At 36.8% G+C, this 16,718-nt stretch overlaps 1 protein-coding gene across 1 annotated transcript in view; it reads right to left on the reverse strand.

Moving 5' to 3' along the window:
• The window catches only part of LOC103270991 (phosphorylase b kinase regulatory subunit alpha, skeletal muscle isoform), a gene marked incomplete at its 3' end in the record, with an annotated part of 78,619 nt that overhangs the window by 41,264 nt on the left and 20,637 nt on the right, over positions 1 to 16,718 (reverse strand). Inside the window, exons 5-6 of the mRNA XM_008068471.2 lie at positions 11,642 to 11,724; positions 2,908 to 2,988 (exon numbers count right to left, since the gene is read on the reverse strand). Coding sequence (XP_008066662.1) covers positions 2,908 to 2,988; positions 11,642 to 11,724 — 164 coding nt within the window. The remainder of the gene's footprint in view (positions 1 to 2,907; positions 2,989 to 11,641; positions 11,725 to 16,718) is intronic.

A 16,718-nucleotide genomic window follows, 5' to 3' on the forward strand; every position in this document is an offset into this window, starting at 1 on the left:
CACTTTGGGAAGCAGAGGTGGGCAGATTGTTTGAGCCCAGGAGTTTGAGACTAGCCTAAGCAACATAGTGAGGCCTTGTCTCTACAAAAAAAAAATTAAAAAATTAGCTGGCTGTGGTGGTGCATGCCTGTAGTCCCAGCTACTCAGGGTGCGGAGGTGGAAGGATCACCTCAACCCAGGAGGTTGAGGCTGCTGTGAGCTGTGTTAGTTGTGATCACACCACTACACTCCAGCCTGGGCAAAGAAGTAAGATTCTGACTCAAAAAAAAAAAAAAATCCCAAAACTTATTATCTTTACCACTTTGATAATTTACAAATACATTAAAAATAAGTTGGCCCAGGGGATAAATATTTTATAAGTATAAATTTCCATATATGTTTATTAATTCAACTGTATAAATTATATATTTCAAATTTTCTATCATAGCCTAGCAATATCTTTTGTTAAATTATTTCCTTATAATTGTTTCTGTTTTGCTATGTATTACTAACATATTTTGTTCTATATTGATTAAAACTACATTCTAGACAAGAGTTTCTCATTATAGCTTGTGCCTTTTAAAATTCTATTGTGAACCTCTTTGTCCTCTTTGTTCTGTGTAATACTTTTTGCTTTGAATTTTACTTCATTTGACATTCACATAATCACCCCAACTCTTTTTTGTTTGTTTGTCAGACTTTATTGGGGGTTTTTTTTGCACTTTTTTTTTTTTGAGTTGGAGTCTCACTCTGTCACTCAGACTGGAGTGCAGTGGCACACTCACAGCCAACCCAGGATCAACCTGCTGGGCTCTGGTGACCCTTCTGCCTCAGCTTTCCAAGTAGCCAAAAGTACAGGTGCGTGCTACCACACCCACCTAATTTTATTATTATTATTATTCATTATAAAGATGTGGGGTACAATTCAGGGTTAGGTATATAAACATTGATCATGCAGGTACCCTTGTTGATGAGGTATGCCCCTCCATCCCCTAGCAGTTTCCCACTACTGCCAATCCCAGCCCCCCACCCCCGACAGTTTCCCACTACTGCCAATCACTTTCTTATAGTATTATAATTGTTCAAGGTCAGCTTATGAGTGAGAATATATGGAACTCAGTTCTTTGTTTCTGTGATAAATCACTGAGTATGATCAACTCCAAATCCATCCAAGTTGCTGCAAAGTCCATATATTTGTCCTTCTTTGTGGCTGCATAATATTCCATTGTGTATATTTTTATTTCACCGTGTATGTGTCATTCCATTGTGTATGTTTTTAATCTTTTTTATCCAGTCCAGTTTCGATGGGCAACATGGTTGGTTTCATGTTTTTGCTATTGTGAATAGAGCTGCAACAAATACATGTGTGCAGGTATCTTTTTTGTAGAATAATTTGAGTTCTTTCGGTTATATTCCTAATAGGGGAATTGCTATTTATAGTAGAGACGAGGTCTCGCCAAGTAGCCCGGGCTGGTCTTGGACCCATGGGCTCAGGCAATTCACTTGCCTCAGGATCCCAAAGTGCTGGGATTACAAGCTGAGCCACCAAAACCGGCTTTTTTTTTTGCATTAAAAAAAAATATATTTTATTTTAAAGATGTGGAGTACGAGTCAGGATTAGGTATACAAGTGGACATCATACAGGTAAAGCTGGGGCATACCCTGGTCCCCATTTTGCCTGGTTTGAAATCAGGTACCCTTATTAATGTGCCCTCCCCTCCCCTGGCAGTTTCTGGCTACTACCAATCCCTATCTTATAGTATTAGGGTAAATGTTCAGGGTCTGTTTATGAGTGAGAACATATAATACTTAGTTCTTTGTTTCTGTGATGAACCACTGAATATTACAGACTCTAAATCCATACAAGTTTCTGTGAAGTTCATAATTTTGTTTTTCTTTATGGCTGCCTAATAGTCCATCGTATATGTACCACATTTTGCTTATCCAGTCCAGTTTTGATGGGCAGCACGTTGGTTCCGTGTTTTTGCTATTGTAAATAGTGCTGCAATAAATGTGTGTGCAGGTATCTTTATTGTAGAGTGATTTAAGTTCTTCCTGGCATATTTACAGATTTTATTGTTTTTAATCTGTATCATTTTGTTATATTAGAGGTCTTATAGGCAGTTTATAGTGGATTTCCTCTTTTCTTTTTAAAATCAATCTGCGTCTTTACCTAAATCATGCATATTTATCATAATGGATATGTTTGATCCTATTCCTGCTATCCTATTTTATGCCTACTTGCTGTTCCAGAAAAGATATGAGCAGATATGAGCTAAGTGTATGGAAAATTGCAGATTGAGAGATGGTTCCCTGATATCAAGTTTTTTCAACTGGTATAAGGAAGGTATAAAAGCGTCCTTGTGTTTATTTTGTAATGGTAGAGATTATAAGTTTAATTTACCATATGTTCTTTGAAGTCCTTGTAGGATACACTATAAGCAGAGACATGCCACAAAAGCAGTTGCATATCAAATCTGGAGCTTATGAAAGCCTTCATCTACATACCCACAGTTGTACAGGAGAATCTGAATTTTGCCTGTGGTTTAAAAGAATAATTAATTTGATGATGGTCCACACTCAAATGAATTTTTTTTTAATTTTAGAGTTGTGGAGTACAAGTGGGGATTTATTACATATGTAGATTGTATGCAGCTGAAGTTTGGGCTTCTAGCTGGCCCTCTCTCCTTCTGATAGTGGACCCGGTACCCAGTGTATTGCCATGTGTCCCCCTCCCTTCCTTCCCTAGCAGTGTCCACCAGCAACCAATGTCACCCTTGTGCTAATGTGACAGTGTTCATGGCCCGCTTACGAATGAGAACATACAATATTCATTTCTTTGTTTTTCAAATTAAGTTTTTTATCTATAACAAAGGTGCACCAGACTGCCTTATCCCATACTTGATTTAAACAAGAAAGGAAAATTACCTTTGCCATTCCAACTGAACTGGCATTCAATTCTGAGATCCCTTGGTTGGTCTTGTCTCCACGTTCCCATATACCAAAGTCCTGCCATAAAATAACAAATATACCATTAGCAAGTCATTACTACTAAACACTTACTAGATATACATAATCCTTGAATAAAAAACATTAACATTACCTAATTAGCTATACATATGTATATCCATAATGCTTATTAAGGAGATGCCAATAAGTTGGGTGGTTCCTGTAGTTTTAAATTCTATTGAGGCCTCCAAGAAGTTGCAAGACTCCTCAGCAGTTCATAATTATTGCCTTTAAAATGTGTTATGTGGGTTCAGAGTCATGTTTAGTCTAAAGCTAATTTCCCCACTAGTTAAGCAACATACTTCTGAATACTATACCCAATACTCTGAGTAATGAAGTTTTTGGTCTTTCTGGCTAGAATACGTACTATTTCTGGTCCTGTGTGAGCATGACATATTTTTCCCCCTAACTCTTTCGGGTGATTCTTCCCCCAGTCTCAAGTAAACATACATGCACTCATTATTATTCTGCTGAATACTTGAGGGGGACCCTCTGCAGATATCTGTGGTTCTCTGTCTGTGTACCTCTCTCTTCTTCACTAATCTGTCCAACAAATTATATGTATCTTGGTGTTTCTGTACTCTCAGCTTTGTTTCCTCAGCTTGGGGAGTCTGCCAGGATAAGCTGCACTGTGGCCCTCCCTGCTACACTGGCCTGGAAACCTTTACACCAGTAAGCTGGGGCAATCATATGATTCATCCTGTTTGTTGGCCCTTCTCAGGGATCACTGTCCTTTATGGCATGATGTTCATTGTATTGAAAACTTCTATGTGATAAATAGTTTTTTAGTTGTTTCAAGTGGGAGGGTAAATCTGGAACCCATTACTTCATATTCACCAGAAGTACTACATAGACATTTTGCTATGCAAGCAGATATTATTTGTTGACTGATAACTTTGCCCTCCAATACCATAGACCTGTTGTGGCTTCGTCATTGCAGCCAATGGTTGTAGCAGTAGAATTAATGATATTTGTGCCTCCTCATATACTATCTTTGCTGCACAAACTAGAGTGGAACTGAATTTGGGTGCAGGTGAGGCCAGCAATGGGTTAAACATGGCTTACCACCCTGAAACTTTACTTCAACTCAGAGTTTTCACATGAAAGTTAATTAAAAATATATACAAAAATAACCAGAGATGTGCATGGGAGAGTGTGCACACATATACGTGTGCACAAGTTTGCAATTTCCAGTCATTGAGGTGGCCTAGAAACAATGACACTCCAGTGATAATGAGCCTTCCCAGTGCTTAGGTCTTGGATTCTGTAGTTTTCTAATAAAACAAATCAGGGCTCCTTATGGAAGTGGTTGATTCCAGGGCTGGGGCAGGGAAAATATATGGTGAGGTTGGTGCATGCTATAGGCCAAAAAGTAAAGAAACATTCAAAAAGAAATGGGACATGTCAAAAGAGCTTAGAAACTAACCTGAAAGAATACCTAATGGCCAAAGCTGGAACAATTTAAACAACAAAATAAATAGTTGATAGTATTTTATTATAAGCCAGAGAAAAACCTAAATATTCATAATCCTAATGCATAACCTCAATCTATCCATGAGAAAACATTGATAAAACCCAAATTGAGGGAAATCTACAAAATACCTGATCACTAATGTTCAAAGTATCAAAATCATAAAAGATAAGACTTGAGAAACTATCATAGAGGTATAAATAACTGAATAAATAAATGGGGGAAGTGTCAGCTCTTGCTTAAGGATAAATTACAATTAATGACTGTAGAAATAATGAAAAAACTAAAAAATCACCATTAAAACACCACTGTAATAATTGTTGCAGGTAAAATCTACCAATGGATGCTGAATTAGTAGGTGAATGCTAGAGGAGAAACAATATGTTTGCATAGTCTTAAAGTATCTCTCTCAAAATATTTATTAATTATAAAGGGAAAATGGCAATAGTAGAATGGAGAAACCCAGCAGACATCATATTGACCAAGTGGTGAAAGTTAACATCATCAGTAATAAGAACTATCAGCATCAAACATCTTGTACCCCCACTATGATGCATGGAGAAGAACATAGCATAATGGCTGTAATATGTATTCTTGCCAAAAATGCATAACCTCAATCTAATTATGAGAAAACATTAATAAAACCCTAATTGAGGATATCTACAAACTACGTGATCACTAATCTTCAAAGAGTGTCAAGGTCATGAAAGACAAAGCTTGAGAAACTGTCATTAATTAGGAGAGACAAAGGAGACATGACAAATGCAGTGTGAAATTCTGCAATGGATCCTGAATGTAAAAAGGTCATTAGTGGAAAAACTGCTGAAATACAATTAAAGTCTATAGTTTGGTTAATAGTTTTGTACTGATGTTAATTTCTTAGCTTTGACAATTGTACTATAATTATGTTAAATGTTAATATTAGGGAAAGTTGACTAGAAGGAATATGAGAACTCATACTATTTTTGGAACTTTTTTGTAGATCTAAAGTTATTTCAAAATAAAAAGTTTTATAAAGTATTATAAAGTAATCTATATTATTGAGGGGGTGTATAGAGCAATGAGTAAGAAAGTATTCTTTGGAGTAAGATTACGTAGATTCTAATCCTGGCTCTATCACCTATTTGCTATGTGGCCTTGGGTGAATTACTTAACTTCTCTTTGCACCTCAGTTTCATCATCTACAAATGTAAAGATTAAGGAAAATAATCATGCAAAATGCATAAGCAAGTGCATGGTACATTGTCAGTGCCAATAGAGAATAAAATTAAAATAGACGATTAAGATAAAATATGGAGAGAGGCAAGATGGCAAAGGAATGGATTGTAGTATGAGAATCTCTGTAAAAGCAAGTGTCCATAAAGACTCTCTGAATGAATAAGTGTGTGCTGGTTGGTCAATGAAAGTCCATCTGAGGGGAGACTCAGGTTCATGCACCCAGGGCTCTCCTCTAGAGGTAACTGCAACCTACCACCTCCCTGAGACTGGAGCCCCTGGCATACAGGATCATCTATCATTCCCAGGGTTCTCTTGAGGAGAGGCAGCAGAGAACAGCTGCTCCTCACCACCTGACACCCAGCCCATGCTATCACCTTGGCAGCAGACCAGGCATAAGCTCCCGGAACCTTGGAGAAGGCGGGACATGGAAATCTGGAATGGAGTCCCACTGCCAGTGAAGAGATTCCACCCAGCATCATCTTCTCTGGGAACCAAGCAGAGACCTCCATTGCCCCACCCACTTCTGTCTAACCTTCAGCTAGGACACAGACACTATCCCCTCATTGGACTCAGAGAGACAGTTGCCCCTATCCCATGCTGGAAAAGGCACAGACACATCAGATCTGAGTGGGAAACTTGACAGCAGCAGCAGCAGCAGACAAGTTGGGTGAGTCTGGACCTGATCCACCCTCCTCCATGGGGCATTTGACCCATGCTGAGAGCAACCCTATCAACTGGTGCTAAGGGCAAAGGGAACAGTCTGGAGACCAGAGCCACTACTTAATACAGCAGTGGCAGCTGAAAGAAACCTAGAGTTACAGAAACAGCCACAGGACAAATTTTTTTTGTTTGTTTATTTGTGTTTTGTTTTAGTTTTAGTTTTTTCTTCTCTCTTTCTGTTTTTGTTTGTTTCCATACTTGCTTTATTTCTGTTATTTTAATGTTGATTTTTTTAGATTTTTCTGTTTGTGTATGGGTATTTTTGAGGGCGAGCACATCAACAGGGTTTTTTTTTGTATGATTGTCTGTATGTTTTGGGGTTTTCTTGTTTTGTTTTTTCTGTCTTTGTCTGTTTCTCTGTTTATTCATTAGTTGGTAGGCCTGTCTGTTTTCCTCCTTCTCTCTCTCCATCTCCCTTTCTTCTTCCTCCTTCCTTTTACCATTCTTTCTTTCTCTTATCTCATTTTGCTATCATACAGCAAACATACAACCCCACTGCATGGACAGATTATAAGGCAGTGGGAGAATGCAGGAGGCCCACATACCTGATAGTGGATACTGGGATCTGCAAGTAGCTTCTGAATCACAGCTCCCCCCTTAATTAAATCTCAAAACTACAAAATACAGAGCCCCCCACTCCCAGTCCAGCTTCAAAATTGAACAGAGTCAGAGGATCTACATAAGAAAGAATAGGAGATTGAGAAAACAGAAGGAAAAACTATCCCCCCATCACTGAACAAGAAAATTAAAGAAGAAGTAAAAAAAAAAGAAGGGCGGAAAACCTACACAAATGAAGAAAAATCAAAGGAAGAATACAGGTCTCATATGGATGCCTGTGAGGACAACAACTGAGAATAGACTTTGGAACTCAAACAATGAAGAGCCACCAGAATGATTTGTCTCAAATCACAAACCCAGATATCAAGATATGAATAGAGAGAATAATTAGAAGTGAAGAAAGACAAGAGAAAAGAATGAAGGAATTGATAACTGAAATAGCAGCAATAAAGAATACAGTGAATGAAGTAAATAACAAACTGATAAGCATGGAAAGCAGAATTAACCAAACAGAAGAAAGAATCTCAAAGCTTGAGGACCAAAATATGGAACTAACCCAAACTGTTAAAAACATAGAAAAGAAGCTTAAAAAAACAGAACAAAACCTCCAAGAGATGAGCAATTATATCAAGAGGCAAAACCTAAGGTTAATTGGAATCCCTGAAGCAGATAGAGAGACAGAGACCACATTGGAACAAACATTACATGAAATTATCCAAGAAAACTTCCCTCATCTCATCAGAGATGCAAACATTCAAACACAAGAGATTAAGAGAACTCCTACAAGACAACAAATGAGAAGACCAACTCCTAGACACATAGTAATTCACTTACACAAAGTAGGTATAAAAAAATCCTAAAGGCAGCAAGAGAGAGAGGTCAGACTCCCTCCTGGGGAAGATCAATTAGAATAGCAGCAGATTTGTCTACAGAAACACTTCAGGCTAAGGGAGATTGGAGTCCAATCTTCAAAGTTTCAAAGATAAACAATTTCAACCATGAATTACATACCCAGCTAAACTAAGTTTCATCAGCAATGGAGAATTAAAATCCTTCCCAGACATTCAATCCCTAAGAGTTTATGCCACCTCCAGAACAGCTCTACAAGAAACACTTAAGAAAGTATTAAACACAGAAGAAAGAAAAAATAGAACGACAATGCCCTTCCCAAGAATGCAGGAAAAAGATTGAAAACACACATAAATCAACCCAAAAATAAAAAGAAAGACAAAAATAAGCAAGCAAACAACAGAAACGATGACGAACTCTATAAGAACCTCATGACAGGGATAAACTCTCACATCTCAATAATTAGTCTGAATGTCAATGGACTAAATACACCACTGAAAAGACATAGAATAGAAAATTGGATAAAATATCATGATGCAACAATTTGTTGTCTCCAAGAGACTCATCCCGCCAGAAAGGACACTCACAGACTCAAAGTAAGAGGATAGAAAACAAATTCTCAAGTGAACAGAAACAAAAGAAAACAGGAGTTGCAATCTTACTATCAAACAAAATACCCTTTAAGCTACCAAAAATTAAAAATGATAGGAAAGGTCACTACATAATGATAAAAGATTCAGTCCATCAACAAGAAATATCCATCCTAAACATATATGCACCCAACATAGGAGCACCAACTTTCATAAAGCAGCTTCTAGGTAAATTAAAAAACACTATTATAGCTGGGGACTTAAATACCCCCTAACAACCCTAGATGGATTATCAAGATAGAAAAACAAGATCTGGAAACTCAATGTGATGCTTGACCAAATGTACTCAATTGATACCTACAGAACAGTTGACTCTACAACCATGGAATACACATTCTATTCATCACCATGTGGAATGTACTCTAAGATCGACCATGCCCTCAGGCATAAATCAAGCATAAACAAATTTTATAAGATTGAAATACTGCCATGCACCTTATCAGACCACAGTGGAATAAAAATAAATATCAACACCAACAGAGTTCCCACAAAGACATGGACACTAAACAATAATGGATCAAACTGTTTCCAACTAGCTTAACTGGATCCCTGAACAAAGATTGAGACTATTTACAGGAATAGAAAAATACTAGGATGCAAAAAAGTAAGATCATGATATCTGGTATCCAATAAAAAAATTACCAGACATGCAAAGAAGCAGAAAAATACAACCCATAATGAGACAAATCAATCATTTGAAAACAACATGGAACTGACACAGATGTTAGAATACTCAGAAAATTAACTCATTTTTTATAACTGCATTCCATATGTTAAGAAAGTTTGGTAGACACATGAAAGATATAAAAGAGACCCAAACTGAACTTATAGAAATGAAACTATTTCTAAGATTGAAAATACACTGGATGGAATTAATGACAAATTACACATTGTGAATAAGAAGATTAGTAAAGTTGAAGGCATAGCAATAGAAACAATCCAAAATGAAGCAAAAAGCGAAAAAAGAATTTTGAAAAACTGAACAGTACAACAGTGAACTATGGGACAACATCACACAACCTAATGCTTGTGTAATTAAAGTCCCTGAAGGAAAGGGGGCAACATAAAAAATATATAAAGAAATAATTACTGCTGGGCATGGTGGCTTACATTTGTAATCCCAGCAATTTGTGAGGCTGAGGTGAGAGGATTTCTTGAGACCAGGAGTATAAGACCAGCCTGGGCAACATAGTGTGACCCTCTCTCTACAAAAAGTCCAAAAGTTAGCCAGGCATGGTGGCATGCACCTGTAGGGCCAGCAACTTGGGAGGCTGAGGCAGGATTGATTGAGCCCAGTAGGTTGAGGTTGTAGTGAGCCAAGATCATGTCACTGCACTCCAGCCTGGATGATAGAATGAGACAAAGAAAGAAAGAAAGAATAGGAAGGAAGGAAGGAAGGAAGGAAGGAAGGAAGGAAGGAAGGAAGGAAGGAAGGAAGGAAGGAAGGAAGGAAGGATGGAAGGATTGTTGAAAACTTTTGATAAAAATTACATGCCCACAGAACTATGGAGCTAAATGAAACCACGTTTCAAGAAACATGAAAAAGTTACACCAGAAAATACCATAATAAAAGTGTTGAAAGTCAGTAATAAAAATAAATCCTTAAAGGCGGAGAAAAGGAAAAGGAACATTATGTAGAGAGGAACAAAATTAAGGTTGACAACAAATTTCTCATCAGAAACAATGCAAACAGGAAGATAGTAGAACAACATTTTCAAAGTACTGAAAGGCAAAATACTTGTCAACATAAAATTATATACCTAGTGAAAACATCTTTCAAAAATGAAGGTGAAATAAAGACTTCTTCAGGCAAACAAAAGTTGAAATAATTCATTACTGTAAGACCCAAGAAATGTTAAAGGAAGTTCTTCAGTAGAAAGAACTGATGCCAGCTAGAAATTTGAATCTACATGAAGGAATTAAGTATGCCAGAAATGGTAAAAATACATTTTTTATTTTTATTTACACCTTTTAAAAAGAGAATTGACCAATTAACAAAAATAAAAAAGAATGTATTGGTCAAGGGAGGAGGGTGGTTAGTAAGAAACTGAAACATAGCAAAGGGGAAGTCAGAGAAGATGACTCTGGCAGTGTGTCTTCAGCACTGTCCTGGAATAATTGGATGCATTTATATACCCACAAATAATAATAACTTTTATATCTTTCTTGAGGTAAATCTGATGTAAATAAAACAGCACATATTCAAAGCATACAACTCGATTAATTTTGGTATATGTTTAAACCTGTGAAACTATCATCATAATAATGAATATTTGCAAAATCCCTAAAAGTCTTCTCATGCCCCTCTGGAGTTCATCCCTCCCTTTGCCTTTATCCTCAGGCAATCATGTATCTGCTTTCTGTCACTATAGATTTCTAGAATTTTATATTAGTGGAATCACACAGTCTGTAAACTTTTTGTCTGACTTTTTTCACTAAGCATGCTTTTGAGAGTCATCCATGTTGAGGCATGGGTCAAAAGTTCATTCCTTTTAATGATGATTAGTATTCTGTTTTATAGTGGTACCATAATTTGTTTATCCATTTAGTTGATGGTGGTCATTTGGGTTATTTCCAGTTTTGAAGATTATGAATAAGGTTTCAATGAACAACAACAAAAAACTGTCTGAGTTAGACTGGAGAAGAAAAAAAATGCATTCCTGTATAGTGTCTAACAACATTTTATATAGAGAAGATGTTGAATATATTACAATTTAATATAACCCTACCTCATATGGCAGTTGTAGGAAAAAATAATCTTTTTGTATAGTAAGCATTAAATCAACACCTACAGATAATATTAAACACATGATTAAATTTCATATTTAAGTAGCTAACTGACCTACAATACTCCCTAGCCATCCTGCCCTTGTTTAAGACATTAAACCAATAAAACAAGAAGGCAATTTAGCCCCAGATTGCCAAATACATACCATGAGATATCACAGAATTTGAAAGGAATGAAAACATAGAATCTTGACCATCTTGTCTCTGTAACACTCTTGGAGAGAAAGTAAGCAAAAAAATGACAGGTCTTAGTAAAGAAAGAGGCCGAGGGCAATTTCTGCCAGAAGCCTTTTAAGTTGACTCACTATGAGGAGCAGCATTAAGAAAAGAACTGGGTTTCCCAGAATTTCAAAAACAAAAACATCATATGTTTAAAATTCATTCCAAAATGAGTACTTACAGCAGTTTTATAAGCAGCTTCAATGTAAAACACAAGGTTCTGTATGAAATTGACTTCATCTAGGCTGTGGATGATATGAAGTCCTGAGGAAAAAGGGAATAACGACACAGAGCTGGTCAATTATCACTATATGCTTTATAGGCAGCCATAGTGACTAAGTGACCTTACCACTCCCAAGTAATCATATTCCTGCTTAGGAACAATGGAAGGCACTTTGATTTTTAAACCACAAAAACAAGACTACAAATTAGTCCTAGGCTAGTCTCCAACTAAGTTTAGAAATGAGCATTAAAAAAAAAAAAAGACAGGGTCTCACTATGTTGCCCAGGCTGGTCTTGAACTCCTGGGCTCAAGCAATCCTCCCACCTTAGCCTCTCAAAGTGCTGGGATTATAGGCATGAGCCACCGCACCCAACCAACATATTTTAACATGAAAGAATTTTAACTGTTATTTACAGGTTTTAACAGAAAGTCTCAGTTCTCTGATTCTATAGATCACTAATTTGTAATATGCTTAAATGTACAAAGCTAGACACCTGGAAAAAAAGACATATATTTCAAGAAAGAGTTAGAAGCAGTCTAAACACTAAGCAAGAAATTAGATTAAATCATTTTAAGGAGGACATAAAATTATACTTTTTGAGTAAAGACGGCAATTATTCTACACATAAGCTATTATAGTTATAGGTTACACATGGAATGTTTTGCACGAACAATCCAGTTAATTTTAAAATAAAAACCCCACGAGGCTGAGCACCTCTATTCTCTCCATGTGGCTTAGAGAGGTTAAATATTTGCCTAAGGTCATGTAGCTAACAAATAGTGGAACCAGACTCAATTGGCTGTCAACTTCTGATTCACTTCTGAGAATGAGTTCCTAACCAAGATGCTATACTGCCTCCTAATATGTACAATATGATCCATTTTTATTTAAAAACTCCCTTCTTTCTCTCTCTCTATTTTCACTCTGTCTCTCACTCTCTCTCTCTGTACACACACACACACACACACACACACACAAACACACACACACACACACACACACACACACACCCCACACAGAGACAAAGGGAGAGACAGAGAGACAGAACAAGAACTAGAAAAATACATGAATATAAGAAGAATGTTAATTAATAGTAGTTATCTTTGGTGGTGAGATTCAAGGTAGCTTTATTTTCTTCTTTTTGGACATCTTTGAAATTTTTTAAAACATATTTTTAATTTTATAATTGTGGGGTACAGTTAAGGATTAGGTATACAAATATGCATTGTGCAGATATGCTTGTTGATGAGGTATGCCCCCCATCCCCAGACAGATACTGACTACTGTTAATCCCACCTCCCTTCCCCTCCCTGCCCCACCATAGTTTCCTGCCACTGTCAATCCTTTTCTTAGAGTATTACGGTAGTTGTTCAAGGTCCACTTATGAGTGAGAACATGTGATACTCAGACTTTTGTTTCTGTGAGAAATCACTCAGTATTATAAACTCCAATTCCATCCAGGTTGTTGCGAAATTCATGATTTTGTTCATTTTTATGGCTGCGTAATATTCCATTGTGTATATGTACCACATTTTAAAAATCCAGTCCTCTTTTGATGGACAGCATGGTTGGTTCCATGATCTTGCTATTGTGTACAATGCTGCGATAAACATACATGTGCAGGTATCTTTTTTATAGAGTGATTTGAGTTCTTCAGGGTATATTCCCAGTAGGGGGATTGCAGGGTCATATGGAAGGTCGATTTTTAGAGCTTTTAGGAATTGCAACACTGATTTCCACAGAGGCTGCACTAGTTTACACTCCCACCAACAGTGTAAAAGTGTTCCCTTTTCACCACATCCTCTCCAGCATCTGTTATTTTTTGAGTTATTGATAATGGCCATTCTGACTGGAGTTAGGTGGTATCTCAGTGTAGTTTTGATTTGCATCTCCTGGATGATTAGTGAGGTTGAACATTTCTTCATGTACCTGTTGGCCGATCATAGGTCTTCTTTTGAGAAGTGTCTGTTCATATCTTTTGCCCACTTTGTAATGGGGTTGTTTGTTTTTTTCTTTTCAGAATGTTTGCATTCCTTGTAGATCCTAGATGTTAGGCCTTTGTCAGACATGGAGTTGACAAATACTTTTTCCCAGTCTGTGGGTTGTCTCCCTGCTCTCTTGATAGTTTCTTTGGCTTTGCAGAAGCTTGTCAGTTTAATGAGGTCCCACTTGTCTATCTTATCTCTTATGGCCCGTGCATTTTAGGTTTTGCTCAGGAATTGGATGCCAATTCCAAATTCCATAAGGGTGTGTCCTGCATTTTCTAAAGTTCTTATGGTTTGAGGTTTTACACTTAGGTCTCTGATCCATTTAGAGTTAATTTTTGTGTATGGGGATAGATAGGGGTCTTGTTTGAATCTTCTGCATGTGGTCAGCCAGTTTTCCTAGTACCATTTACTGAATACGTTCTCCTCTCCCCAGTGGTGGGTGGTGGAGGCTTTGTTGAAGATGAGTTGGTTGAGAAATTGGGGTTTTGCTTCTGGAATCTCAATTCTATTCCATTGGTCTATATGCCTGTTCTTGTACCAATACCAAGCTGCTTTGATTATTGTAGCTTTATAGTAAAGTTTAAAGTCTGGTATTGTGATACCTACTGCTTTGTTTTTCTTTTGTTGAGGATTGTTCTGGTTATCCTTGGTCATTTGTGCTTCCATATGAATTCCTGTATTGTTTTTTCTAGATCTGAGAATGTTGTTGGTAATTTGATGGGTATTGCATTAAATCTGTAGATTGCCTTAGGTAAGATGGACATCTTCACAATATTGATTCTTCCAATCCATGAACATGGGATATTTTTCGACTTGTTTGTGTCATCTTTGATTTCTTTGAGCAGTGTTTTGTAGTTTTCATTGTAAAGATCTTTCACATCACTGGTTAGGAAGATGCCAAGGTATATCATTTATTTTGTGGCTATTGTGAATGGGATTGTGCTTTTTATTTGGTTTTCTATTTGTTTATTATTGGTGTAAAAAAATGCGATTGTCTTTTGCACATTTATTTTATACCAAAGTCCTTTATCATTTTTTTCATTGATTTTTTGTATTATCTTTTTGTCTTTTATGTCCTGGATTTGGGCTTTTATTTTGGTGATTGGGATTCTTCTGCTGAAGTTAGGGTTTTTGTGGTCTTACTCTTCCAGCTTTCTTAGGTGACTTGTTAGGCTGCTAATTTGTGATCCTTCCATTTTCTTCATGTGTGTTTGTAGAGATATGAATTCCCCTCTTACTACAGCTTTCATGGCATCCCAGAGATTTAGGTAAGATGTTTCTTCATTTTCATTTGTTTCCAGGTATCTTTTAATCTCTCTTTTGATTTCATCATTGACCCAGGAGTTGTATAGCATCATGCTATTTAGTGTCTATGTCTTTGTGGGTTTGGGGGGAATCTTTTTGGTGTTGATGTTTATTTTTATTCCACTGTGGTCCGAGAAGGTGCACAGTAAAATTATGATCTTTTGAAATTTGTTTATGCTTGATTTATGGCCAAGTATGTGGTTGATCTTAGAGTACATTCCATGCGGTGATGAGTAGAATGTATATTCTGTGGTTGTTGGGTATAGTGTTCTGTAGGTATCAATTAAGTCCATTTGATCAAGAGGCACATTGATGTTCCAGATCTTGTTCTGATTTTTTGTTCTGATGATCTGTCTAGGGTTGTGAGTAGGGTATTAAAGTCCCCAGCTACGATAGTATTAGAGTCAAATTTTTTTGTTTACCTGGAAGCTGCTTTATGATAGTTGGCTCCTATGTTGTGTGCATATATGTTTAGGATAGATATTTCTTATTGATGGATTAAACTTTTTATCATTATGTAATGGCCTCATGTATCTTTTTAAATTTTTGGTAGCTTAAAGGGTATTTTGTCAGAGATTAAGATTGTGACTCCTCCTTTCTTTTGTGTTCTGTTCACCTGAAAATTTGTTTTCCATCCTCTTACTTTGAGTCTGTGAGTGTCCTTTCTAGTGAGATGAGTCTCTTGCAGGCAATATATTGTTGCCTGATGATATTTTATCTATTTTGCCATTCTATGTCTTTCAGTGGTGCATTTAGTCCATTCACATTCATGATAATTATTGAAATATGAGAGTTGATCCCTATCATAAGGTTCTTGTAGAGCTGTTGTTGTTCCTGTTTGTTGTCTTTCTTTTGGCTTTAGGGTTGGTTTGTGTGTGTTTTTAATCTTTTTCCTGTACTCTTGTGAAGAACGTTGTTCTTTTTTCCTTTTCTTCTGTGTTTAGTACTTTCTTAAGTGTTTCTTGTAGAGGTGGTCTGGTGGCAGCATAAGTTCTTAGGGATTGGATATCTGGGAAAGATTTCAATTCTCCCTCACTGATGAAGCTTAGCTTGGTTGGGTAGTTTATTCTTGGTTAAAATCATTTATCTTTTAGAACTTTGAAGATAGGGCTCCAAGTTCTCCTAGCCTGAAGGACTTCTGTAGATAATTCTGCTGCTATTCTAATTGGTCTCCCATGGTAGGTAATCTGACCTTTTTCACTTACTGCCTTTAGGATTTTTTCTTTTATACCTACTTTGTTTAGGCGAATTATTATGTGTCTGGGAGTTGGTCTTCTCATTTGTTGTCTTGCAGGGGTTCTCTGAATCTCTTGTGTTTGAATTTTTACATCACTGATAAGATGAAGGAAATTTTCTTTAATAGTCTCATGGAATGTTTGTTCCAGGGTGGACTCTGTCTCTCTTTCTGCCTCAGAAAGTCCAATTACTCTTAGGTTCAGTCTCTTGAAGTAATCGCTCATCTCTTGAAGATTTTGTTCTGTCTTTTTAAGCTTCTTTTCTATGTTTTTGACAGTTTGGGTTAGTTCTATATTTTGGTCCTCAAGTTCTGAGATTCTTTCTTCTGCTTGGCTAATTCTGCTTTCCATGCTTATTAGTTTGTTATTTATTTCATTCACAGTATATTCTTTACTACTGATATCTCAGTTATCAACTCCTTCCTAGTTTCCTCTTGTCTCTTCTCAATTCTTTTTTTTTTTTTTTTTTTGAGTTGGAGTCTCACTCTGTCACCCAGACTGGAGTG

This window comes from Carlito syrichta, unplaced genomic scaffold, assembly GCF_000164805.1.
Source record: "Carlito syrichta isolate Samal-C Ts95f unplaced genomic scaffold, Tarsius_syrichta-2.0.1 Scaffold311023, whole genome shotgun sequence".
Lineage (NCBI taxonomy): Eukaryota > Metazoa > Chordata > Mammalia > Primates > Tarsiidae > Carlito > Carlito syrichta.